Source organism: Scyliorhinus torazame, chromosome 21, assembly GCF_047496885.1.
Source record: "Scyliorhinus torazame isolate Kashiwa2021f chromosome 21, sScyTor2.1, whole genome shotgun sequence".
Classification (NCBI taxonomy): Eukaryota; Metazoa; Chordata; class Chondrichthyes; order Carcharhiniformes; family Scyliorhinidae; genus Scyliorhinus; species Scyliorhinus torazame.
The window spans coordinates 134,482,471-134,506,250 of NC_092727.1; the positions used below are offsets into that span (position 1 = coordinate 134,482,471).

At 57.9% G+C, this 23,780-nt stretch overlaps 1 protein-coding gene across 1 annotated transcript in view; it reads left to right on the forward strand.

The window, feature by feature from the left end:
* LOC140398707 (max-like protein X) overlaps positions 1-23,466 on the forward strand; it is a 50,150-nt gene extending 26,684 nt beyond the window's left edge. The window contains 3 exon segments of the mRNA XM_072487721.1: positions 1,927-2,026; positions 21,865-22,066; positions 23,259-23,466. Of these exon segments, the coding sequence (XP_072343822.1) occupies positions 1,927-2,026; positions 21,865-22,066; positions 23,259-23,315 (359 nt within the window). The 3' untranslated portion in view covers positions 23,316-23,466.
* The last annotated feature ends 314 nt before the right edge of the window (positions 23,467-23,780 follow it).

A 23,780-nucleotide genomic window follows, 5' to 3' on the forward strand; every position in this document is an offset into this window, starting at 1 on the left:
TAATAAGGGCAAGGATGCCATATGCCTTCTTAACTACTGTCTCCACCAGCTCTGCGACCTTAGGGACGGGTGTACATACACACCAAGCTCCCTCTGATCCTCGGTGCTTCCCAGGGTCCTGCCGTTTATTCCCTTGCCTTGTTTGTCTTGCCCAAGTGCATCACCTCACACTTATCCAGATTGAATTCCATTTGCCACTGATCAGCCCATCTGACCAGCCTGTCTCTATCCTCCTGTAATCAAAGGCTATACTCCTCACTATTTACCACTCCACCAATTTTCAGTCAAGTTGGTCAGACATGACCTGCCCTTAACAAAACCATGCTGACTGTTCTTGATTAATTGCTGCCTCACCAAATGCAGATTAATTCTGTCTCTCAGAATTGCTTCCAATAGTTTCCCCAGCACTGAGGTTGGACTGACTGGTCTGTAGTTTCCTGGCTTATCCCTTCCTCCCTTCTTGAATAATGGTACCACATGGGCTATCCTCCAGTCCTCTGGCACCTCTCCTGTGGCTAGAGAGGAATTGAAAATTATTGCCCGTGCCCCTGCTATTTCCTCCCTTGCCTCACTTAACAGCCTGGGATACATTTCATCTGGCCCTGGAGATTTGTCTACTTTTAAGCCCACGGACCACTCAGAACCTCCTCTCTGTCTATGTTAATCTCTTTAATTTTTTCTCAGTCCTTCTCCCTGATGTAAAGTAGGTTCTATCTCTGAACATTACTACAGTTATTATTGGTTACACTGTTCTTGATCAGAAACTTATTTCTATCTCAGTGACCTCTGCTCACTCCTTAGTGGGATGCGGTTATTCAGCAAATTGAAGAAAGTTCCTGAAAATTCTGACACTGAACATTGAATTAAATTAATTGGCACAGAAAAAATCAAAACACATCCTCAAGTTGAGCCATTTCCAAATGGGGAAGGAAATAGTTTGTGCAAATGTTACTGATCACGTTTAATATTGATGTGGAGATGCCGGTGTTGGACTGGGGTGAGCACAGTCAGAAGTCTTACAACACCAGGTGAATGAAGGAGCAGTGCTCCGAAAGCTAGTGATTCCAAACAAACCTGTTGGACTTTAACCTGGTGTTGTAAGATATTTAATATTTTCAAAAGACCCAGCACACAACCTCATTATTAAATCCAGTAAGTTAGCAATAAAACAAGAGGAATGGGTCCTGAAGGTAGAGCTATGAATTTATTTTTATGGATTTTTTTTGAAGTAGCCTTGGTTCAATCCTGTCCAGTAACTCGGGTAGAAATTAACATCTGCAAGTTGGATTTGGGGAACATCAAGAAACCCTTTTCTGTTATACAATAGCTTTCATGGAATAGAGTTCAGTTTAACGTTTTGTTTGAGCAGCAGGCTTCGTTCAAGAGTCAGAAGATGACGAATGTGATATGAAATAGTTACTTTAGAGATATTAGTTACTGTAATGTAGAGATAGGCCAGTCTCATCCTGGTGAGTTCACAGACAAAGGATTTCAGACCGCATGGCAAAGCAAGGAGGAGGTGTGTCCAGCAAAGGAGGAGAAAAGGATGCTGGGTAATAGGGGCCAGAGGAAGGGATTGGAAGTGAGCCAATTAGAATGTATGGCCAGGTCAGGAGGGGTATAGGATGACCTATGGGAATCGTGTATGTGAAACTTGATGCCAGCTGTGTGTGTAGTAGAGATCCCTTTGTCCTACAGACTCACTTGATTCCAGAGGTGTACGAAGCAAGATGTGCTTTGTACTTGCTGTGAATTGAGAAAGGCTTGCAAGTCAAATAAAGTAACTAATGCTGTACCTGCAAATCCATCTCGACTTTTATTGAGGCCAGACTGACGGGTAAAGAAATTTGGAATTTGTCAAAAGTGACTCCAGTAGGGGAGCATTTATTTTGATAGAATCTTGAAAATATTCTTTATTTTTTGCAGCTATTGATTATATCCAGTTTTTGCACAAGGAGAAAAAGAAGCAGGAGGAGGAACTCTCCACTCTGCGCAAGGATGTCATGGCTCTGAAGATTATGAAGGCGTAAGATTAAATAACAATATATTTCTGCCTCCTGGACTAATTCAGTGGACATGAGCCTTTTCGATTACACATCTGCAAATTGAATTTTCTGTGAACATAATTTCTAAATATTCTTGAAAGCAGAAAGGTTGCATTATAAGTTAACTCAACTATCTTGGATGATTTGTGTCCATTGGGCAGTGTTGTGATCCTCGGACAAACTGATAGCTTTTAAAAAGAAATTCAAACTCCCCAGTGAGTGGTTAATGGGATCACATGACAAGACTTATGTGTTAGGACCTTTACGGTGAGATTACAAATACAAGCAGCCTTGACTTTTCTTCCTGGCAGTCCATCAGCATCGAGGATGATTGGGAAGGTGGGTTCGCCGGTGGCTCAGACGTCCAATCCTGGATCTGCAGACTCTGCCACAGGTTTGGCAGGAGGTGCTTGATGAGGTGGGTGGGTGGGACGCTCTGGATTCTGCACTCTCCTTCCGCTGTTTATGCTTGGCCTCCGCGTGCTCCACCCTGTGATGCTCGAGGTGATTGGCACGTTCGCAGATGTTTTTTCTCCAGTTTGTGCGTTCTAAGGCAAGCGATTCCCATGTGTCAATGGGGGTGTTGCATTTATATAGGGAGGATTTCAGAGTGTCCTTGTAGCGTTTCCTCTGCCCTCATAATGATCTCTGTCATTGGGGAGCTTGGAGTAGAGCACTTGATTCGGGAGTCTTGTGTTGGGCATGCGGACCATCGCAGCTGGTCGAGCGTTACCAGTGCCTCGATACTGGGGATATTGGCCTGCGAGAGGAGGCTCACGTTGGTACGCCTATCCTGCCAATGATGTGCAGGATTTTGCAGAGGCAATGTTGGTTATATTTTGCCAGGGATTTGATGTATCTGCTGTATATTGTCCATGTTTCTGATGCGCATTGTTCAAGTGCTCACAGTGGGTCTTGATGGTCGGGGTCAGTTTTGTGTGGCAGGAGCGGGATGATAGAGAATCTTTGTTTTCCGGATGATTAGCCCATTCTCTCATATCCGTCGGTGAATGTGTCAACGATGGTTTGTAGCTCGGCCTCTGAGTGTGCGCGCACACCGGCATCGTCTGCGCACTGCAGCTCGATGACAGAGGTCGGGGTGGTCTTGGTTATGGCCTGGAGGTGTCGGAAGTTGAACAGTTCCCCTCTTGTCCGGTAGGTTAGCTCCACTCCAGCGGGAGCTTCAGGGTGATGGAGTGGAGTGTTGGTGCACTGACTCGGCCTGTTTGATCCCAGTTTGCAAACGTATTAGGTCTGTGGTGGCTCCATTGGTGAAGATCACGGCTTACATGTCATCGGGGAGCAGGTGGAGAATGGTGACCAATTTCTGCGGGCAGCCGAATTTGAGAAGGACGTTCCACAATCCCTCACGGTTGAGAATCGAAGGTCTTTGCGAGATTGAAGAAGGCCATGTACAGAGGTTGATGCTGCTCCTTTGCACTTTACCTGGATTTGTCGCGCATTGAAGATCATGTCCATGATCCCTCTTGACGGGCGGAAGCCGCACTGAGACTCAGGGAGGAGCTCTTCAGCCACTGGGAGGAGTTGAAGAGGATTCTCACGATGACCTTTCCCGTGGGGGAGAGTAGGGAAATCCCTCTGTAATTTATGCAGTTGGTTCTGTCTCCTTTCCTGAAGATGGTCACAATTAAGGCGTCTCTGAGATCACCCAACTATCTTGGATGATTTGTGTACATTGGGTAGTGTTATGAATCTCATAGAGATCGATAGCTTTTAAAAAGAAATTCAAACTGTCACTGAATGGTTTATTGTATCACATGATAAGATTTCAAGTAATAGGATTTTTACTATAATACACAAAACTAAAAGCAACATTGACTAAACACTATATCAGCAGCAACTTATTATTCTAAACTGCAGAAAAGATCGTCATTTTAAACAACCAAAGATTTCTCTCAACATTTATTCTTTGTCCTTTAAAGAAGTTACTTCATTCTCCCAGGAACAATCCAAGGTGAATTTTGGCTCTTTGGTTCAGGTTATTTGGAGATTCCTTACTCGAGACAAAGCTCGATGGATCTTCCAGTTCCATTCAATTCCTCTTGAACTCAATCTCTTCAATTTGAGGGCAAGCTCCCATCTTCATTTCCCTGTGGTAAACCACAGAGACTTGCTCACTCCATTTCTCCTCTCTCAGATTTTGGTGGACTGGCACTGTCTGTGAGGTTCAATTATAAACCAATCCCAAAAGGACTTCCTATGTTCTCTTTCCCCCCCTCAAAGGCCATCTCCCTGCAAATGTGAATCACATAATGCTAATTAGGTATCCTTTTAATTCCCAATTTAGATCTATCTTGAAAGTAAATAGATAGTTTAAAGTACCATGGTTTACAACCCCTGATATATATTTTTTTAAATTTAGAGTATCCAATTAATATTTTCCAATTAAGGGGCAATTTAGCGTGTTCAATCCACCTATCCTGCACATCTTTGGGTTGTGGGGGTGAAACCCACGCAGACACGGGGAGAATGTGCAAACTCCACACGGACAGTGACCCAGAGCCGGGATTGAACCTGGGACCTCGGCGCCGTGAGGCAGAAGTGCTAACCACTGTGCCGCCTAAACCCTGATATTTCTAACACCTTCCTGGGACTTTGGAGACAACAGTCTATTACCATCAGCACAGGTGTGAAAACCTATAAAGTTTCCCAGTAAAACAACTTCTCCCCCACACCCTGTAATCTATAACAGCCAAACCACCGCAGCTTGCTGTCAACCAAATTCAAAACAGGTCAGATGACTCCCTTCATTTCACCGCCCAAAACACGGCAACTTTATAAAAAATCAAATCAAAATACTGCGGTGCTGAAAATCTGGAATAAAAACACAAAATGCTCGTTGACTGAGCAAATCTGGCAGCCTGTGTGGAAAGAGAAACAGAGTCAATGTTTAGACCCTTCTACAGAACTGAAGAGGGGTAGAAATGTGATGAATGATTTAGTTGTGTTTGTGTGTGTGTGTGGGGGGGGGGGGGGGGGGGGGCGAAGGTGGGGCAGGATAGAAGGACAGGGATAGGTCAAAGCAAATAAGAGATTGACAAAGGTGACTCCCACAGCTACCTCGATTATAGCCACTCACACCCCGCTACCTATAAGGACTCCATCCCGAACTCCCAGTTTCAATGATGCTTTGAAAATAGCCTTTTGGACATGTCTCCCCTTCTCCTCAACCAAGGATTCACTGCGCTCTGATTGACAGGGACACTCAACCATGTCTAACCCTCTCCCGCATCCATGTCCTCACCCTTTTCCCTCCCTCCCAGAAGCAGGATAGAGTCCGCCTTGTCCTCCTATTTCACCCCACCAGCCTCCGCATTCAAAGGATCAACCGCTGCTATTTCTGCCAACTCCAGCGTGATACCAGCACTGAACACATCATCCCCCCCCCCCCCCCTCCCCACCAGTCAGCATTCCGCAGGGACCACTTTTCTGTGACACCCTGGTCCACTCTTCCAGTGCCTCCAACCCTTAATGCCCTTCCCATGCAATCGCAGAAGGTGCAGTACCTGCCCCTTTTACCTCCTCCCCCCTCACTGTCCCCACTGCCCAAACACTCCTTTCAGGTGAAGCAACAATTCACTTACACCTCTTCCAATTTGGTCAACTGTATTTGCTGCTCCCAATGTGGTCTGTACATTGGGGAGATTAAATACAGACTGCATGACAGCTTTGTAGAACACCTTTGTTCTATCCGCAAGCATTATGCCAATCTTCCTGCCATTTCGACTCAGCGTCTTGTCTCAGGTCCACTCACAGGTCCATCCTCGGCCTGCTGCAGTGCTGCCCAGACCAAACTGGAAGAACAACACTTCATACTGGACTCAACATTGGGTTCAACAACTTTAGACTGTGAACGTTCCCCTCCATATTGACGCACCCCCTTTTTTATTTTTCGGTTCCCCCCACAACTCCACCCCTCCCCCGCATGGCCACCTGTCCCACTCAGCACTCACCTTTGTTCTCCTATTAACGCATACTGTTATCTTAACATTATTCCACTATTCGCACTCTGCCCTCCTTCAGAACGCCATTAACACCCACTTTGTCCGTGACAGCTTTGTCAATCTCTCTTTAGCTCCGACCCATCCCTGCCCTTTTTTAGAAGAATGAGGGGGGATCTTATAGAAGCGTATCGAATTATGAAGGGAATAGATAGGATAGAAGTGGGCAGGTTGTTTCCACTGGCGGGTGAAAGCAGAACTAGGGGGCATAGCCTCAAAATAAGGGGAAGTAGCTTCAGGACTGAGATGAGGAGGAATTTCTTTGCCCGAAGGGTTATGAATCTGTAGAATTCCCTGCCCAGTGAAGCAGTTGAGGCGACCTCGTTGAATGTTTTTAAGGCAAAGGTAGATAGATTTTTGAACAGTAAAGGAGTACAAGGTTACGGTGAACGGGAGGGTAAGTGGAGCTGAGTCCACAAAAAGATCAGCCATGATCTCATTGAATGGCGGAGCGGGCTCGAGGGGCAAAATGACCAACTCCTGCTCCTAGTTCTTATGTTCTTCTATTCTGCCCCACCTCTCCAACTATATCATTCATCACATTTCTATCTCTGTAAAAGGGTCATATTGCCTCTAATCATCAACTCTGTTTCTCTCTCCATAGACGCTGCCAGACCTGCTGAGTTTATCCAGCATTTTCTGTTTTTATTTAACTTCATAAAAGCTCACATTTCCTCTTGTCAATAAATATGTTGCAATTAATTTTCACTTGCCCACAATGAACACCATCTGACACAGTTTTCCAACCCACTGAAGCTGCTTTATGTCCCTTTCCTAAGTTCCTGTTAGCATCTGCACAGCTCGCTTTGTTATTTTTCAATTCTTTCACACAATGTGTGTCTCTAATGAGGCAAATATTTTTTGCCCGTCCATAATTTGCTTGAGAAGATGGTAGTGAGTAGCTTTCCTGAGCTGGTGCAGTCCATCAGTCCAGTGGGTACACGCAAAGTAACGTTCGGCTGGAGGGAGGTTCAGGATTCTGAGCCCGTGACAGTGAAGGAACAGCAATATAATTCCAAGTCAGGGTGGTGTGTGGCTTGGAGGAAACGTGCAGATGATGGTGTTCCCAGGTATCTGCTGCCCTTGTTTTAGGTGGTAGAGGTCACAGTTTATGAAGGTGCTGTCAAAGGAGCTTTGGTGCGTGCTGTAGTGCATCTCGTAAATGATACACAATGCTGCCACTATGCGTCAGTGGTGGAGGGAATTCATTTTCTCACCTTGAAAGCATGATGCAGAATTAAGTTATCTGCAAGATATAGTGGCCATCTTGATCAGAGCATTGTTCGCTGTGTTCCCGTAACTCACAAATAGGCTAAAGGCTGCCACTTTCTAACCTGAAAAGCATCTGGTCTCCCTTGGAAAGGCAAAGTACTTCAAAAAAATAAACAATAGCTTAAGCAAGCAGTTTAATGATGTTACTAAACATTAGGAACACGTGCTATTTTACACAAATAGAATGCTGCCATCAGCCCAAAATGTTGTTCTGCCTCCACACAATTGAGTAACATTGTGCACTGTGCTGGTGTTGTCACTGGACTAGTAATCCAGACACCTAGGGGAATGTTCTGGGCGCTCGAGTTCAAATCCCATCACAGCAAATGGTGAAATTTGAATTCAATAAAAATCTGGAATTAAAAAGTCTAAAGATGACCATGAAACCATTGTCGATTGTCGTAAAAACCCATCTGGTTCATTAATGTCCTTTAGGGAAAGAAATCTGCTGTCCTTACCTGGTCTGGCCTACATGTGACTCCAGACCCACAGCACTGTGGTTGACTCTTAAAGTACCACTCAGTTTGAGGGCAATTAGGGCAGGCAACAAATGCTGGCCTCGACAGTGACGCACACATTCCATGAAAGGGGTGGGGGCATGGGATCGATACTGGAAGAGGTGTTTTCAAGAGGAAGTGAATGGGGGTGATTCTGGGAGAGGGGTTCGATGGTAACGGATGGGGTGGGTCAGGCCTGAGCAACTGGGCCCGGGGCTATAATGATGGTGGGTAGGAGGGGCAGGGGAGGGAGTGGGGTGAGAGACACGTGGGCCCTGTCAGAACAGTAACGTGGAATGTGAGGAGGTTAGGGGGACCGGGGAGGAGGTCGAGGATTTTTACACATTTAAAGAATCTAAAGGCCGACGTGATGTTTCAGGGGACTCGCCTGAGGGTGAAGGATCAGGGGAGGCTGAGGAAGGGTTGGGTGAGTGAGCCAGGTTTTCCATTCGGGGTTTGATAGCAGGGCTCAGTACAAATTATTCCTGGAATATTGCAGCACAAAAGGAGGCTTCTGGGGTCTGCATTGACTCTTTTGGCGAGAAATCCAGTTAGTCCCACTGTCTTGCTTTTCTCTATATCTCAGCAATTTCTATTTTTTAGTTCTGTCCTGTGGTGGGCGTTGCTGGAGAACCAGGTGCACGACACCCTCAATTGCCTTTAAACTGAACATTTCTGAGGGCCAGTTAAGAGTCACCCACATTGTTGTGGGTCCAGAGTGACATGTCGGCCAGGCTTGGGGTAAGGACGGCAGATTTCCTTCCGAAAGAACCAGATGAGCCTTTACAACAATCGATGATGGTTTCATGGTCTCAATTTCAGCTGCCGTGTTGGAATTTGAATCCACATCCCCAGACCATTAACGTGACATTGTTACTCCTCTACCATCTCCCCCATCCAGTTTCAGGGTGACGATTGAAGCTGTTGTCACCACCCAGTCAGGTGATGCTCTGCACATGGTAACCATGTGTAAAACCAGTTCTCTTCATGTCATTTTTGGTTCTTTTGCCAATCACCTTAAAGCTGAGCTCTTTGGTCTCTGGGATGTACTGTGTGCTGCACCGCCCTCCAGAACCGGCTGCACCGCCCTCCAGAACCGGCTGCACCGCCCTCCAGAACCGGCTGCACCGCCCTCCAGAACCCGCTGCACCGCCCTCCCCGAACCGGCTGCACCGCCCTCCCCGAACCGGCTGCACCGCCGTCCAGAACCCGCTGCACCGCCCTCCAGAACCGGCTGCACCGCCCTCCAGAACCCGCTGCACCGCCCACCCCGAACCCGCTGCACTCCCCTCCCCGAACCCGCTGCTCCGCCCTCCCCGAACCCGCTGCACTCCCCTCCCCGAGCCCGCTGCACCGCCCTCCCCGAACCCGCTGCACCGCCCTCCAGAACCGGCTGCACCGCCCTCCCCGAACCGGCTGCACCGCCCTCCAGAACCCGCTGCACCGCCCTCCAGAACCGGCTGCACCGCCCTCCAGAACCCGCTGCACCGCCCTCCAGAACCGGCTGCACCCCCCTCCCCGAACCGGCTGCACCGCCCTCCAGAACCCGCTGCACCGCCCTCCAGAACCCGCTGCACCGCCCTCCCCGAACCTGCTGCACTCCCCTCCCCGAACCGGCTGCACCGCCCTCCAGAACCCGCTGCACCGCCCTCCCCGAACCCGCTGCTCCGCCCTCCAGAACCGGCTGCACCCCCTCCCCGAACCCGCTGCACCGCCCTCCCCGAACCCGCTGCACTCCCCTCCCCGAACCGGCTGCACCGCCCTCCAGAACCCGCTGCACCCCCCTCCCAGAACCCGCTGCACCGCCCTCCCCGAACCGGCTGCACCGCCCTCCAGAACCCGCTGCACCCCCCTCCCCGAACCGGCTGCACTCCCCTCCCAAAACCGGCTGCACCGCCCTCCCCGAACCGGCTGCACCGCCCTCCCCGAACCCGCTGCACCCCCCTCCCCGAACCGGCTGCACCGCCCTCCCCGAACCCGCTGCACCCCCCTCCCCGAACCGGCTGCACCGCCCTCCCCGAACCGGCTGCACCGCCCTCCCCGAACCCGCTGCAGCCCCCTCCCCGAACCGGCTGCACCGCCCTCCCCGAACCCGCTGCACCGCCCTCCCCGAACCCGCTGCACCGCCCTCCCCGAACCGGCTGCACCGCCCTCCCCGAACCCGCTGCACCGCCCTCCCCGAACCCGCTGCACCCCCCTCCCCGAAACCGCTGCACCGCCCTCCCCGAACCCGCTGCACCGCCCTCCCCGAACCCGCTGCACCGCCCTCCAGAACCCGCTGCACCGCCCTCCCCGAACCCGCTGCACCGCCCTCCCCGAACCGGCTGCACCGCCCTCCCCGAACCCGCTGCACCACCCTCCCCGAACCCGCTGCACCGCCCTCCCCGAACCGGCTGCACCGCCCTCCCCGAACCCGCTGCACCACCCTCCCCGAACCCGCTGCACCGCCCTCCCCGAACCGGCTGCACCGCCCACCCCGAACCCGCTGCGCCCCCTCCCCGAACCCGCTGCACCGCCCTCCCCGAACCGGCTGCACCGCCCACCCCGAACCCGCTGCGCCCCCTCCCCGAACCCGCTGCACCGCCCTCCCCGAACCGGCTGCACCGCCCACCCCGAACCCGCTGCGCCCCCTCCCCGAACCCGCTGCACCGCCCTCCCCAAATCCGCTGCACCGCCCTCCCCGAACCCGCTGCACCGCCCTCCCCGAACCCGCTGCACCCCCCTCCAGAACCCGCTGCACTCCCCTCCCCGAACCCGCTGCACCGCCCTCCCCGAACCCGCTGCACCGCCCTCCAGAACCCGCTGCACTCCCCTCCCCGAACCCGCTGCACCGCCCTCCCCGAACCCGCTGCACCCCCCTCCCCGAACCCGCTGCACCGCCCTCCAGAACCCGCTGCACCGCCCTCCCCGAACCGGCTGCACCGCCCTCCCCGAACCCGCTGCACCGCCCTCCCCGAACCGGCTGCACCGCCCGCCCCGAACCGGCTGCACCGCCCTCCAGAACCGGCTGCACCGCCCTCCAGAACCCGCTGCACCGCCCTCCCCGAACCGGCTGCACCGCCCTCCCCGAACCCGCTGCACCGCCCTCCCCGAACCGGCTGCCCCGCCCTCCCCGAACCCGCTGCACTTCCCTCCCCGAACCGGCTGCACCGCCCTCCAGAACCCGCTGCACCCCCCTCCCCGAACCCGCTGCACCCCCCTCCCCGAACCCGCTGCACCCCCCTCCCCGAACCCGCTGCACCCCCCTCCCCGAACCCGCTGCACCCCCCTCCCCGAACCCGCTGCACCCCCCTCCCCGAACCCGCTGCACCGCCCTCCCAGAACCGGCTGCACCCCCCTCCCCGAACCCGCTGCACCCCCCTCCCCGAACCGGCTGCACCGCCCTCCAGAACCCGCTGCACCCCCCTCCCCGAACCCGCTGCACCCCCCTCCCCGAACCGGCTGCACCGCCCTCCAGAACCCGCTGCACCCCCCTCCCCGAACACGCTGCACCGCCCTCCCCGAACCCGCTGCACCGCCCTCCAGAACCCGCTGCACCCCCCTCCCCGAACCCGCTGCACCCCCCTCCCCGAACCCGCTGCACCCCCCTCCCCGAACCGGCTGCACCGCCCTCCCCGAACCCGCTGCACCGCCCTCCAGAACCCGCTGCACCCCCCTCCCCGAACCCGCTGCACCGCCCTCCCCGAACCTGCTGCTCCGCCCTCCCCGAACCCGCTGCACCGCCCTCCCCGAACCCGCTGCACCGCCCTCCCCGAACCCGCTGCACCGCCCTCCCCGAACCGGCTGCACCACCCTCCCCGAACCCGCTGCACCCCCCTCCCCGAACCGGCTGCACCGCCCTCCAGAACCCGCTGCACCGCCCTCCCCAAGCCCGCTGCACCGCCCTCCCCGAACCCGCTGCACCGCCCTCCAGAACCCGCTGCACGCCCTCCCCGAACCGGCTGCACCGCCCTCCAGAACCCGCTGCACCGCCCTCCCCGAGCCCGCTGCACCGCCCTCCCCGAACCCGCTGCTCCGCCCTCCCCGAACCCGCTGCGTCGCCCTCCCCGAACCCGCTGCACCGCCCTCCCCGAACCCGCTGCACCCCCCTCCCCGAACCGGCTGCACCGCCCTCCCCGAACCGGCTGCACCCCCCTCCCCGAACCCGCTGCACCGCCCTCCCCGAACCGGCTGCACCGCCCTCCAGAACCCGCTGCACCCCCCTCCCCGAACCGGCTGCACTCCCCTCCCCAAACCGGCTGCACCGCCCTCCCCGAACCCGCTGCACCCCCCTCCCCGAACCCGCTGCACCCCCCTCCCCAAACCGGCTGCACCGCCCTCCCCGAACCCGCTGCACCCCCCTCCCCGAACCGGCTGCACCGCCCTCCCCGAACCGGCTGCACCGCCCTCCCCGAACCCGCTGCAGCCCCCTCCCCGAACCGGCTGCACCGCCCTCCCCGAACCGGCTGCACCGCCCTCCCCGAACCCGCTGCACCGCCCTCCCCGAACCCGCTGCACCGCCCTCCCCGAACCGGCTGCACCGCCCTCCCCGAACCGGCTGCACCGCCCTCCCCGAACCGGCTGCACCGCCCTCCCCGAACCGGCTGCACCGCCCTCCCCGAACCGGCTGCACCGCCCTCCCCGAACCGGCTGCACCCCCCTCCCCGAACCGGCTGCACCGCCCTCCCCGAACCCGCTGCACTCCCCTCCCCGAACCCGCTGCACCGCCCTCCCCGAACCCGCTGCACCCCCCTCCCCGAACCCGCTGCACCGCCCTCCCCGAACCCGCTGCACCGCCCTCCCCGAACCGGCTGCACCGCCCTCCCCGAACCCGCTGCACCCCCCTCCCCGAACCCGCTGCACCCCCCTCCCCGAACCCGCTGCACCGCCCTCCCCGAACCCGCTGCACCCCCCTCCCCGAACCGGCTGCACCCCCCTCCCCGAACCCGCTGCACCCCCCTCCCCGAACCCGCTGCACCCCCCTCCCCGAACCCGCTGCACCGCCCTCCCCGAACCGGCTGCACCGCCCTCCAGAACCGGCTGCACCGCCCTCCCCGAACCCGCTGCACCGCCCTCCCCGAACCCGCTGCACCACCCTCCCCGAACCCGCTGCACCGCCCTCCCCGAACCCGCTGCACCCCCCTCCCCGAACCCGCTGCACCGCCCTCCCCGAACCCGCTGCACCGCCCTCCAGAACCCGCTGCACCGCCCTCCCCGAACCCGCTGCACCACCCTCCCCGAACCCGCTGCACCGCCCTCCCCGAACCCGCTGCACCCCCCTCCCCGAACCGGCTGCACCGCCCTCCCCGAACCCGCTGCACTCCCCTCCCCAAACCCGCTGCACCGCCCTCCCCGAACCGGCTGCACCGCCCTCCCCGAACCCGCTGCACCCCCCTCCCCGAACCCGCTGCACCGCCCTCCCCGAACCGGCTGCACCGCCCTCCAGAACCCGCTGCACCGCCCTCCCCGAACCCGCTGCACCCCCCTCCCTGAACCGGCTGCTCCGCCCTCCAGAACCCGCTGCACCGCCCCCTCCCCGAACCCGCTGCACCCCTTCTCCCCGAACCCGCTGCACCGCCCCCTCCCCGAACCCGCTGCACCCCTTCTCCCCGAACCCGCTGCACCGCCCTCCCCGAACCCGCTGCACCCCCCTCCCCGAACCGGCTGCACCGCCCTCCAGAACCCGCTGCACCGCCCTCCCCAAGCCCGCTGCACCGCCCTCCCCGAACCCGCTGCACCGCCCTCCAGAACCCGCTGCACGCCCTCCCCGAACCGGCTGCACCGCCCTCCAGAACCCGCTGCACCGCCCTCCCCGAGCCCGCTGCACCGCCCTCCCCGAACCCGCTGCTCCGCCCTCCCCGAACCCGCTGCGTCGCCCTCCCCGAACCCGCTGCACCGCCCTCCCCGAACCCGCTGCACCCCCCTCCCCGAACCGGCTGCACCGCCCTCCAGAACCCGCTGCACCCCCCTCCCCGAACCCGCTGCACCGCCCTCCCCGAACCGGCTGCACCGCCCTCCAGAACCCGCTGCACCCCCCTCCCCGAACCGGCTGCACTCCCCTCCCCAAACCGGCTGCACCGCCCTCCCCGAACCCGCTGCACCCCCCTCCCCGAACCCGCTGCACCCCCCTCCCCAAACCGGCTGCACCGCCCTCCCCGAACCCGCTGCACCCCCCTCCCCGAACCGGCTGCACCGCCCTCCCCGAACCGGCTGCACCGCCCTCCCCGAACCCGCTGCAGCCCCCTCCCCGAACCGGCTGCACCGCCCTCCCCGAACCGGCTGCACCGCCCTCCCCGAACCCGCTGCACCGCCCTCCCCGAACCGGCTGCACCGCCCTCCCCGAACCGGCTGCACCGCCCTCCCCGAACCGGCTGCACCGCCCTCCCCGAACCGGCTGCACCCCCCTCCCCGAACCGGCTGCACCGCCCTCCCCGAACCCGCTGCACTCCCCTCCCCGAACCCGCTGCACCGCCCTCCCCGAACCCGCTGCACCCCCCTCCCCGAACCCGCTGCACCGCCCTCCCCGAACCCGCTGCACCGCCCTCCCCGAACCGGCTGCACCGCCCTCCCCGAACCGGCTGCACCGCCCTCCCCGAACCGGCTGCACCGCCCTCCCCGAACCGGCTGCACCCCCCTCCCCGAACCGGCTGCACCGCCCTCCCCGAACCCGCTGCACTCCCCTCCCCGAACCCGCTGCACCCCCCTCCCCGAACCCGCTGCACCCCCCTCCCCGAACCCGCTGCACCGCCCTCCCCGAACCCGCTGCACCGCCCTCCCCGAACCGGCTGCACCGCCCTCCCCGAACCCGCTGCACCCCCCTCCCCGAACCCGCTGCACCCCCCTCCCCGAACCCGCTGCACCGCCCTCCCCGAACCCGCTGCACCCCCCTCCCCGAACCGGCTGCACCCCCCTCCCCGAACCCGCTGCACCCCCCTCCCCGAACCCGCTGCACCCCCCTCCCCGAACCCGCTGCACCGCCCTCCCCGAACCGGCTGCACCGCCCTCCAGAACCGGCTGCACCGCCCTCCCCGAACCCGCTGCACCGCCCTCCCCGAACCCGCTGCACCGCCCTCCCCGAACCCGCTGCACCACCCTCCCCGAACCCGCTGCACCGCCCTCCCCGAACCCGCTGCACCCCCCTCCCCGAACCCGCTGCACCGCCCTCCCCGAACCCGCTGCACCGCCCTCCAGAACCCGCTGCACCGCCCTCCCCGAACCCGCTGCACCACCCTCCCCGAACCCGCTGCACCGCCCTCCCCGAACCCGCTGCACCCCCCTCCCCGAACCGGCTGCACCGCCCTCCCCGAACCCGCTGCACTCCCCTCCCCAAACCCGCTGCACCGCCCTCCCCGAACCGGCTGCACCGCCCTCCCCGAACCCGCTGCACCCCCCTCCCCGAACCCGCTGCACCGCCCTCCCCGAACCGGCTGCACCGCCCTCCAGAACCCGCTGCACCGCCCTCCCCGAACCCGCTGCACCCCCCTCCCTGAACCGGCTGCTCCGCCCTCCAGAACCCGCTGCACCGCCCCCTCCCCGAACCCGCTGCACCCCTTCTCCCCGAACCCGCTGCACCGCCCCCTCCCCGAACCCGCTGCACCCCTTCTCCCCGAACCCGCTGCACCGCCCTCCCCGAACCCGCTGCACCCCCCTCCCCGAACCGGCTGCACCGCCCTCCAGAACCCGCTGCACCGCCCTCCCCAAGCCCGCTGCACCGCCCTCCCCGAACCCGCTGCACCGCCCTCCAGAACCCGCTGCACGCCCTCCCCGAACCGGCTGCACCGCCCTCCAGAACCCGCTGCACCGCCCTCCCCGAGCCCGCTGCACCGCCCTCCAGAACCCGCTGCACCGCCCTCCCCGAGCCCGCTGCACCGCCCTCCCCGAGCCCGCTGCACCGCCCTCCCCGAACCCGCTGCGTCGCCCTCCCCGAACCCGCTGCACCGCCCTCCCCGAACCCGCTGCACCCCCCTCCCCGAACCGGCTGCACCGCCCTCCAGAACCCGCTGCACCCCCCTCCCCGAACCCGCTGCACCGCCCTCCCCGAACCGGCTGCACCGCCCTCCAGAACCCGCTGCACCCCCCTCCCCGAACCGGCTGCTCCGCCCTCCCCGAACCCGCTGCACCCCCCTCCCCAAACCGGCTGCACCGCCCTCCCCGAACCCGCTGCACTCCCCTCCCCAAACCGGCTGCACCGCCCTCCCCGAACCCGCTGCACCCCCCTCCCCGAACCCGCTGCACCCCCCTCCCCAAACCGGCTGCACCGCCCTCCCCGAACCCGCTGCACCCCCCTCCCCGAACCGGCTGCACCGCCCTCCCCGAACCGGCTGCACCGCCCTCCCCGAACCCGCTGCAGCCCCCTCCCCGAACCGGCTGCACCGCCCTCCCCGAACCGGCTGCACCGCCCTCCCCGAACCCGCTGCACCGCCCTCCCCGAACCGGCTGCACCGCCCTCCCCGAACCGGCTGCACCGCCCTCCCCGAACCGGCTGCACCGCCCTCCCCGAACCGGCTGCACCGCCCTCCCCGAACCGGCTGCACCGCCCTCCCCGAACCGGCTGCACCCCCCTCCCCGAACCGGCTGCACCGCCCTCCCCGAACCCGCTGCACTCCCCTCCCCGAACCCGCTGCACCGCCCTCCCCGAACCCGCTGCACCCCCCTCCCCGAACCCGCTGCACCGCCCTCCCCGAACCCGCTGCACCGCCCTCCCCGAACCGGCTGCACCGCCCTCCCCGAACCCGCTGCACCCCCCTCCCCGAACCCGCTGCACCCCCCTCCCCGAACCCGCTGCACCGCCCTCCCCGAACCCGCTGCACCCCCCTCCCCGAACCGGCTGCACCCCCCTCCCCGAACCCGCTGCACCCCCCTCCCCGAACCCGCTGCACCCCCCTCCCCGAACCCGCTGCACCGCCCTCCCCGAACCGGCTGCACCGCCCTCCAGAACCGGCTGCACCGCCCTCCCCGAACCCGCTGCACCGCCCTCCCCGAACCCGCTGCACCGCCCTCCCCGAACCCGCTGCACCACCCTCCCCGAACCCGCTGCACCGCCCTCCCCGAACCCGCTGCACCCCCCTCCCCGAACCCGCTGCACCGCCCTCCCCGAACCCGCTGCACCGCCCTCCCCGAACCCGCTGCACCGCCCTCCAGAACCCGCTGCACCCCCCTCCCCGAACCCGCTGCACCACCCTCCCCGAACCCGCTGCACCGCCCCCTCCCCGAACCCGCTGCACCGCCCTCCCCGAACCCGCTGCACCGCCCCCTCCCCGAACCCGCTGCACCCCCCTCCCCGAACCCGCTGCACCGCCCCCTCCCCGAACCCGCTGCACCGCCCTCCCCGAACCCGCTGCACCACCCTCCCCGAACCCGCTGCACCGCCCTCCCCGAACCCGCTGCACCGCCCTCCCCGAACCCGCTGCACCGCCCCCTCCCCGAACCCGCTGCACCGCCCTCCAGAACCCGCTGCTCCGCCCACCCCGAACCCGCTGCACTCCCCTCCCCGAACCCGCTGCACCCCCCTCCCCGAACCCGCTGCACCCCCCTCCCCGAACCCGCTGCACCGCCCTCCCCGAACCCGCTGCACCCCCCTCCCCGAACCCGCTGCACTCCCCTCCCCGAACCCGCTGCACCGCCCACCCCGAACCCGCTGCACCGCCCTCCCCGAACCGGCTGCACCGCCCTCCAGAACCCGCTGCACCGCCCTCCCCGAACCCGCTGCACCCCCCTCCCCGAACCCGCTGCACTCCCCTCCCCGAACCCGCTGCACCGCCCTCCCCGAACCCGCTGCACCCCCCTCCCCGAACCCGCTGCACCCCCCTCCCCGAACCCGCTGCACTCCCCTCCCCGAACCCGCTGCACCGCCCACCCCGAACCCGCTGCACCGCCCACCCCGAACCCGCTGCACCGCCCTCCCCGAACCGGCTGCACCGCCCTCCAGAACCCGCTGCACCGCCCTCCCCGAACCCGCTGCACCCCCCTCCCCGAACCCGCTGCACCCCCCTCCCCGAACCGGCTGCACCGCCCTCCCCGAACCGGCTGCACCCCCCTCCCCGAACCGGCTGCACCGCCCTCCCCGAACCGGCTGCACCCCCCTCCCCGAACCGGCTGCACCCCCCTCCCCGAACCGGCTGCACCCCCCTCCCCGAACCGGCTGCTCCGCCCTCCCCGAACCGGCTGCTCCGCCCTCCCCGAACCCGCTGCTCCGCACACCCCGAACCCGCTGCTCCGCACACCCCGAACCGGCTGCACCGCCCTCCCCGAACCCGCTGCACCGCCCTCCCCGAACCGGCTGCACCGCCCTCCCCGAACCGGCTGCACTCCCCTCCCCGAACCCGCTGCACCGCCCTCCCCGAACCCGCTGCACTCCCCTCCCCGAACCCGCTGCACCCCCCTCCCCGAACCCGCTGCACTCCCCTCCCCGAACCGGCTGCACCGCCCTCCAGAACCCGCTGCACCGCCCTCCCCGAACCGGCTGCACCGCCCTCCCCGAACCCGCTGCACCGCCCTCCCCGAACCCGCTGCACTCCCCTCCCCGAACCCGCTGCACCGCCCTCCCCGAACCCGCTGCACCCCCCTCCCCGAACCCGCTGCACCCCCCTCCCCGAACCCGCTGCACTCCCCTCCCCGAACCCGCTGCACCGCCCTCCCCGAACCCGCTGCACCCCCCTCCCCGAACCGGCTGCACCCCCCTCCCCGAACCGGCTGCACCCCCCTCCCCGAACCGGCTGCACCGCCCTCCCCGAACCCGCTGCACCGCCCTCCCCGAACCGGCTGCACCCCCCTCCAGAACCCGCTGCACCGCCCTCCCCGAACCCGCTGCACAGCCTAAAGTGTCTCCAGTTATCACAAAGCAATTAAACTTTTTGCTGAATTGTGCATCAGGATTTTGTAACTGATCATGGACAAGAAAAGGTAGAACAGGCAAACATCTCCACCAAGAAAACATAAACGCATAGAATTTAATACTTCAAAATAGCGGAAATGTTTAAGAGTCAGAACACTTGCATTTTAGCTTTTGCTTTAGGTCAGTGGTTCTCAAAGATTTTTGCCAATATGGGTGGGTCAAAATACTCTGCAGCCCATCCATTCTCCGACCCCGCTCGCTTTCAAATGTCACCCCAAAGATCTCAGCAGAATTAATAGGAATTTATGGAAGCTATAAATACTTTCCTGCTTTTTCACCACTAAATGTAATAAATTGAAGTGCATTTTTTATTAAATACAAGTAAATTAATTCATGTCAGAAACAAAAGCATAGATATTTTCACATTATAAACAGTAACACTATGAGAAAGTATGTTTATTTGAAACAATCTACCATGTTATAAAATCATCACAATCTTCTGCGAAGCGAGCATTTATCTTGCATCTATATTGATCAAACAAAATCAACAGCAATATAAATCTTGCTTATAAAATTACTGTTGTTGCTTGTACTTATGACAACTTGTACTGTGCATATGGGAGCCAGTCTGGTTGTGTCATGTCATCAGAGTGGTGGAATGAGGTTCTGGCCTTGGCAGTAACATTGGACGTCAGGGACCTGCACCTTGGATCATCCCGCAGGCCATCTGGAGGACTCTCAGAAACTACAATTTGAAACCACGTCTTTAGATATTGTACTTGGGTTCAGCAGCTCACATCATTCCCATAGCTGACTCCCAATAGTTCTCAGGATATCCACACCTGCCCAACATCTAGGTAATTTGTGGGTGCCTAACGATCAAAGAGTTATTGCATTTCACATACTGATCATGTCACATATATTCCTACGAATGTCCTTGATTGTAAAACACCACAGTTTGTATCCTGCCAATTAGGAAACATTCCCTTTACCTTGCACTTTATGTACCTCCCAACCAATTCCTGACTAATGTCACAGGGTTATGTAGAATTCCTTGACCTTGCATTTTTGCTCATCCTTTTTATGGAATTGTCTGTATCTAACCCTGTGCTGTAGCTGTCCTGGGAGTGTTTGATGGGGACAGTGTAGAGGGAGCTTTACTCTGTATCTAACCCTGTGCTGTACCTGTCCTGGGAGTGTTTGATGGGGACAGTGTAGAGGGAGCTTTACTCTGTATCTAACCCCGTGTTGTACCTGTCCTGGGAGTGTTTGATGGGGACAGTGTAGACGGAGCTTTACTCTGTATCTAACCCCGTGCTGTAGCTGTCCTGGGAGTGTTTGATGGGGACAGTGTAGAGGGAGCTTTACTCTGTATCTAACCCTGTGCTGTACCTGTCCTGGGAGTGTTTGATGAGGACAGTGTAGAGGGAGCTTTACTCTGTATCTAACCCCATGCTGTACCTGTCCTGGGAGTGTTTGGTGAGGACAGTGTAGAGGGAGCTTTATTCTGTATCTAACGCCGTGCTGTCCCTGTCCTGGGAGTGTTTGATGTGAATACTGTATAGAGAGCTTCACACTATATTTAACGGTGTGTTGTACCTGCTCCGGGGACTTGTGCAATGAAAAGCATCCATTAAGGGTGGCACAGTGGTTAGCACTGCTGCATCACAGCTCCATGGTCCCAGATTTGGTTCCGGCCTCTGGTGACTGGGGTTTGCACTTGCTGCCGTCTGCGTGGGTTTCCTCCCATTGTCCAAAGATGTGCAGGTTAGGTGGATTGGCCATGATAAATTGCCCTGAGTGACCAAACGTTTAGGTGAGGTTATGGGGATAGAATGGCGGCGTGGGCTTGGGTAGGGTGCTCTTTCCAAGGGCCGAATGACCTCTTGCACTGTAAATTCTATGATTTCCCAATAGTAGCACATACCACCTCAAAGAATACTAAATTTACACAAGACAATGAATTAGGAATTACCCGGATTTTTTTTCACATACTTGTTTTCTCCAGTTCTGCAAAGAAGTCCAGGTATGAAATTATTTTTTAATTATTGTGGTTGCTCTATTCAAGCTGTGGAGAAGGCCCCTGCTGAAAGCAGCCAGCTGGCTACTTTAGATTCAAAGAATATAATTGGTAATGTAATCCACTTTTAAGGCCCATGAAAGTGGAGTCATAAATGTCTGCTACCAGACCATAAGACATAGGAGCAGAATTAGGCCACTCGGCCCATCGTGTCTGCTCCGCCATTCAATCATGGCTGATATTTTTCTCATCCCCATTCTCCTGCCTTCTCCCCATAACCCCTGATCCCCTTATTAATCAAAACCCTATGTATCCCTATCATTTTAAATTTAGGGTACCCAATTCATTTTTTCCAATTAAGGGGCAATTTATCATGGCCAATCCACCTACTCTGCACATCTTTGGGTTGTGGGGGCGAAACCCACGCAAACACGGGGAGAATGTGCAAACTCCACACGGACAGTGAGCCAGAGCCAGGATCGAACTTGGGTCTTCTGTGCCATGAGGTATCAGTGCTAACCACGGTGCCACTGTGCTGCCCTTGTATATCTCGGTCTTACAGACTCTCGTGATTTGGCCTCTCCACGTCCATCTCCACTCTATCCAGGCCTTGCAGTATCCTGTAAGTTTCAATAAGATCCCCCCCTCATCTTTCTGAACTCCAACGAGTCCAGACCCAGAGTCCTCAACCGTTCAACAGCAGCACAATGGCTGATGGATGAATGGGACTTGGTGCAGGACATGAGCAGCAAGTTAACAGAGGGTTTAAAGTGTAAGTCAAGCTGGGAATGTGTTTGAATAGTCAAGTCTCAAGGTCAGAAAGGCACAAATACAAGTTTCAGAAGCAGCCGAGGTGGCAGGGCCAGAGTCGGGCGATGTTATGAAGGTGGAAGTCGGTGGTGATGGTGTCAGAAGCTCATCTTGGGGCAAAATATAACACCAAGATTCTGAACATTATCTAACCGTAGTTCTGAGTGCCCACGAAAACTGACACATTTTGAATGATTCAGGGATGCCGATTGCTGAGAAATGGAAGGGGCCAAGGGTGGGTTTGTGGGGGACACCAGAGGTATTGGTGCAAAAGTGGGAATGGAAGCCACTGTAGGTGATTCTCTGGCTAGTTAGAAAGAAAAAATTGGAATTGGGCGAATGCAAATAATTCCAATTTGAACTACAAATAATTTTGTGTTTTCAGGAATTATGAAGCGATTGTAAAAGCCCATCGGAATAATCCTCACCAAGGCAAGGGCCTGCTGACCGATCAACTCAAGTTTCGTATTTTTCAAAACATCATGGACCCTCTATTTCAGACTTTCAATGCTTGCATCTCTGTAACCAGTTTCCAGGAGTTGTCAGCCTGTGTCTTCAGCTGGATCGAGGAACACTGCAAACCACAGGTCAGATCCTAGCACAATCCAAACGTTCAAGGGACTAATGGTTGTCTTAGTGTGTTAGTGCTGTGTGGGCTCGGAAACCGATAATGGTAGCATTGTCACTTGTCTGCACTCTGTAACCTGGCCAGCAATAATTGGACACATTCAGGTAAAGTGTTTGGCATGTGTTGTTCTTCCATCTCCCGGTGGTGAGAATAAACCTTCCTTTATTTGTTCCAATGGTGCTGTCACTAAATATAGCCGTCAAGTGATGACCTCGCAACATCCCATAATCATCTAATCCTCAGCTGGTAATTGGATGAAATCAAAAAGCGGATTTGGACAGAGTAATTTGGTTCACTTTTGGCCACTTCTGCCCAGGAGCTGAGGGAGTAAATGTATTTTAGAAAAGAAACCTATCTCCTCTTAAGATAATTTATCACATTAGTGACTTACCATCGGGAACATCCTTCCTGCATCTACCCTGTCCAGTCGTGTTAGAATCTTTTGGTTTTCTGTGAGATCCCCCCTCATTCTTCTCGCACAACTAGACTGCCAATGATTCCATCCTCATTACACAGTACCCAGACTAGACTGATGCAGAAAACCACCCCGTAAACACTCCAGGAATTCCTCCTCTATGGTATTGTGGCTAATTTGATTTGCCAAATCAACATGCAGATTAAAATCACCCATAATTACAATCTCATTGACTCAGGGCAGAGCAAAACTCTGGTTTCATCCCTGATCTTTAGTACATTAGGCAGGAAATCTATAAATGGCCTGATTGCCCAGAAGGGGAGACTATAATATCACTTTGCAGCTCTTGTTTGCTATTCGATCACTGTTGTATATATATTTGTTGTGAGTCTATGGGGTGCGAACATGATGTTCTGTTTGCTCACGATTAAAAACTGCAACCTCAATAACTTGATGTGAGGCACAGTCGGGGGATTCAGAAGAGTGACATAACTAACGCACTTTGGTTTTGGTCTTGTGATCAATCCACAAAGTGAGACTCCACCTGAATCCAGATGTGTCTTTTCTGTGTCACCTGCTGCAATTAAAAACTAGTTTCAGACTTTCTGCAGTTAAATGTATTTTTTGGAAAGGTGGGGGTTACTAACTGGATTCAATAATGTGGGAACTAAATTATCTTGAGTTATCTTTAATAGTGATGTGAAATGTGTAATATTGATTGTCTCTGCTGTTTCAGACTCTGCGGGAGATTGTGGTTGGGATACTCCGGCAGTTAACCAACGAGCTGAGCTGAGTTGACAGGATGAGTTCGCATTGCTTCACCACGAGAATCTGCTGGAAATTCCCAGAAGTGTTATAAATGAAATGTTATCAGCAGAAATATTAATACTGAAGAAAATTTGTAGCACTTTTTGGTTCTAATTAAATATGTGGATTGTTTATAATGTTGGTACTTGAAAAAGTTCTTAAGAATAGAAGAAGCAAGGTCCGTAATAGGCCTGATTCTCCATTCCACTTTCTCCTCAGATCACCCTTGGATACACTCAACATAGAGCATCCAGAATCCTCTGGGATTGAGAATTCCAAAGATTCACAACCCTTTGAATGAGGAAATTTCTCATCTCATTCTAAAATAACTCACCTTATCCTGAAACGATGCCCTTGTCTTTTCAGCCAGGGAACAATTTCTCAGCATTTGCTCAATCTAGCCGTGTCAGAACCTAGTGTTTCAGTCAACAATTACCTATAGAGACCAATA